The sequence below is a fragment of the Nanorana parkeri genome, unplaced genomic scaffold (genome assembly GCF_000935625.1).
Source record: "Nanorana parkeri isolate BGI_ZX_2015 unplaced genomic scaffold, ASM93562v1 scaffold85, whole genome shotgun sequence".
In the NCBI taxonomy this organism is placed as follows: domain Eukaryota; kingdom Metazoa; phylum Chordata; class Amphibia; order Anura; family Dicroglossidae; genus Nanorana; species Nanorana parkeri.
In genome coordinates, this window is record NW_017306353.1 from 501,364 (window position 1) to 505,054 (window position 3,691).

Below are 3,691 nucleotides of genomic sequence, written 5' to 3' on the forward strand. Positions count from 1 at the left end.
AAAAAAAGGCAGAGAACAAAAGGACCGGTCACCAGTATTGTCTGTGGGCTTACTGATCCTTCCCCTCCATTACTTGCTTACCATGCCTTGCTCCGCACTGTGTAGAGGCGCCATCTTGCTAGAGGCAGGGCTTTGCTTCCTCATATCAGAGCCTCCAGCAACGAGAACGGTGAGCCACAGAGCAATGACATCACCAAATCTCCAGAGACTCATTCAGAGGCAGCAGTGCCTTAGATCTCACACTGCAGATATACAGCTGAGGATGTAAGCACAGGAGTGCCTAGGCACCTCACATACCACGAAGTACAATGCTGTCTTGTAGGAGGAATTCTAGACCCAAGGTATATTTTTCTGGGTACTGCTTACACACAATTCATATTTCTAGATGTTCCCTAACACATGAATTGTCACTTTTTGCTTAAAGTGGAACTGAACACAATCTGTAAGCAGCTTACTCTGTAGGGAGCCATTTGCTCCATCTGTTTATTGATCACTTGTTGCTCCTAATGATTCATTACTCGCTATTTAGTTGCACGATCAAGCTGCTAAATCTCTGTAACTCTGGTGTCTGCCAGCAAGTCGTTCAATCCCATTCCCAAGAGAATAAACCCCGGAACTGGCTATGATTATCCAAACACACGCCTGTCATAGTGCTGGGGTGTACGTGCTGAGATTTTTTTTTTTAAATAAACTATATACCAGACAAAAGAATTTTATTTAGAAAAATAGACATTTCCCACTCTGTACAGATCCCTTGCATACAAAAAAAAGAAAATGGAGGACGAGGAGTGAGGGAGACCATTCCTGAACGTGACACATTCACAGCTCATGACATAGACCTGGCACCATGATGATGCAGACACAACCGGCACCATGCAGGTCTATTCAATAATGCAATGCAATAATAATGTGCCAAGTAGCACAGAGTGACTGGTAGACATTGCTTAAAGTGAACCTGTTGCTTTGCTCCCCATGCCAGCTGAACAGGCAGCGCCAAGTCTAATCCCTTCAATTCTTTGGGAGCCCCAAACCCTGCACACCCTTCCTGGATTGCTCAACCTTTAACTTGAGCTCTGCCATGCTTCCCACCATTCATATATCTTACACGGACACCTCAGTGGCCAGTACATGGATTCCCTCAAAAGGACCGGCACACGGTAGAGCTCTGAAACTAGGCAAACCTTGTGGTACCCGATTTGCAGGGATGGTGTGAGCTATGGTGGGCAAAGTGACAGGTCCACTTTACTGTGACTACCAGAAACAGAAGCAGCACTATATGCACTACATCAATGAATAGCCCCAATTAGAGGCTAGAGCAGGCCTTCAGTCACATTTATATCACCAATGCACCATGTGCTGCAGGCACTGAACATCATCATGCTTTGTATCTGTGACTCGCCCCACCTGTAGTGTATTAAAGCTCACCTGTCATGAGAGAAACATGTAGGCTGCCATTGCCCTGAAAATTCTAGTTGCCTGGCTGGTCCTGGCTTCAGTACACCTAAAGCAAGCATGCAGCCAATGAGAGTCACAAATCAGAACCACCTGATAGATATGTATGTTCCAGATCAATGACTTGAAGTCAATACATCAGCATGACAGCCAGGCATCCAGCTTTTGCAGGCGACCTCAGCAATGGCAGCCTACAGATTTCTCTCATGACAGGCCTCCTTTAAAGGGAACCTTTTATCATAGAAATATGGCAGCTATTATTTTTTTAAAGGTCATTTTGATCTTGTCATCACTAGTGAACGATTCATTGACCCAAAAGAAGAATGCAAGTCATGTGTCCCGGCCCTTCCCTGGCTGCATGCTTGTTCTGGGGCTCAGGTTAAAAAGGGTTGATTTATAAAGAATTTGCTGGGCCATTCATCATGCGAATATCAGTGAACATTTGTCCTGTGCAGGTGTATGTAAACTGAACTAGCTTTTTCCTTTCCAAGTGTAAGTAAATGTGACCGTCCTGGTTGTAATATCACATTATAGTCACTAGATGGCGATCACATAGAAAATACTTCCTTTGCTTCTTTAGCACAATTACACATGGAATGAAATTGCAATCTTCTGGCTGGAGTTTTACATTATGGTCACTGGATGGCACCTAATGGAGCACAGAAAATTATTATTGTATGCTCACCTGTGCCATCTAGTGGCCAATACACGATATTACAACCAGACCTTTCAAATATATGTTCTTATATAGGCACACGATGAACATTCTCAGATATTTGCAGGGTGAACGGCCCAGCAAATCCTTTAAGGCCTCATTCATACGAGAAACGGCCAGCACGTACAGTTCCCTGCACAGCCGTATCGGCAGCTCCCGGGAAGGACAGGTGATGCGTGTGATTAGTACGCAGCCCCCGTCCTTCTCTATGGGACTGCGCAGCCGTACACCGCCCTACGCTCACCCACCCTGGATGGATGCTGTCTGTGGCCAAGCCGGGACCCCCACACACGTACAGACCTGCACTTGGGAGTGAGCATAGGGCGGCGTACAGCCACGTACTCCCATAGAGAAGGACAGGGGCTGCGTACTAGTCATACGCAGCCCCTGTCCTTCCCGGGAGCTGCCCGATACGACAGTGCACAGAGCTGTATGTGACAGCCGTTTCTCGTGTGAATGAGGACTAAATCAACCACAATGTGTATTTTCAGCCAACACTTTTTTTTTTTTCCCTAGTTCTGGATACAGGATCAGAACTCATTGGGTTTTTTTTTTGCTGTAATCCTGGGCTCCATTGGAGAGACTTCCCCTTCCTTCCTGCTCACAATGCTTAACCAAAGGGGAAGTGGTGGGAAATCTCCAGCAGGGATAGAATAAAGAGTTGACTGGGGTTCCAGCTGTTTAATTTCGGTTGGAGATTTTCCCTCATTCCGTGCCTGGGGAAAGTGTCGCTGACAGGAAGTGAAGGGAGATCTCCCCTAATAGAACCCTTCATAGCAGCAATAACCCAACAGGGGTCCAAATCCATCTCCACTATTAAATATGTTTTGGCTGGACTTGCACTATGAACCTCAGGTGAGACGAGTGCCCCGGAACTGGCATCTTTAAACACAAGTCAGCTCCCATTCGTCTATCCTGCCAGGTTCATCTACGTCTATACTTGTTCACTTAATCAAACCCAACACTTTGTTATGCCATTTCTGAACAATAATCTTCCCAACCAGCTTGCTAAGGCCTAGAGAACTCCCAGTACCTAGTCTCATGGATGTTGCCCATAGCAGCCAATCGGACTCCTCCTTTCCTGTTTAGACCCGCACTTGAAAAAGGAGTCTGGTTGCTACAGGCAACAAATACATTTTCCTTTCGAGCACCGTTCTAAACAAGGCCCTCTGTGGGTTGTTTTTTTTTTGCTTTGTTTTTTCCAACCAAGGTTGAGACTTCTAAATCCTCATAAAAGGAACAGCTGTAGAGACGGCATCTCGTCAGCATCGAGTCTTCACGGCGTGGGGGTGTCCAGCTTGTGGTGGTCCGCTACGGAGAGCGGGCCGCAGTCTATCTGTGAACGGCATGTCACCGGCAGAGGCAGTCTTGCGCATGTTCTCCCCCTTTAAATAAAGAAAGGGAGGTCTGGGGAAATCTCTGTCCTTCAGGCACAGTTCTCGATGTTTGCCAGGAATCGTTCTGCCCACCACTCTTCCAGATCAATAGGGACAAAATCTGCGGAGAGAATACAGGGAGAGGAGG

General features: G+C 46.6%; 1 protein-coding gene across 2 annotated transcripts in view; it reads right to left on the reverse strand.

Annotated features, from left to right (window-relative positions):
- Window positions 1-3,414: 3,414 nt before the first annotated feature.
- The window catches only part of MCRIP2 (MAPK regulated corepressor interacting protein 2), a 14,674-nt gene continuing 14,397 nt past the window's right edge, over window positions 3,415-3,691 (reverse strand). For both annotated transcript variants that reach the window (XM_018552377.1, XM_018552376.1), the window contains exon 5: window positions 3,415-3,664. In XM_018552377.1, coding sequence (XP_018407879.1) covers window positions 3,594-3,664 — 71 coding nt within the window. In that variant the 3' untranslated portion in view covers window positions 3,415-3,593. The remainder of the gene's footprint in view (window positions 3,665-3,691) is intronic.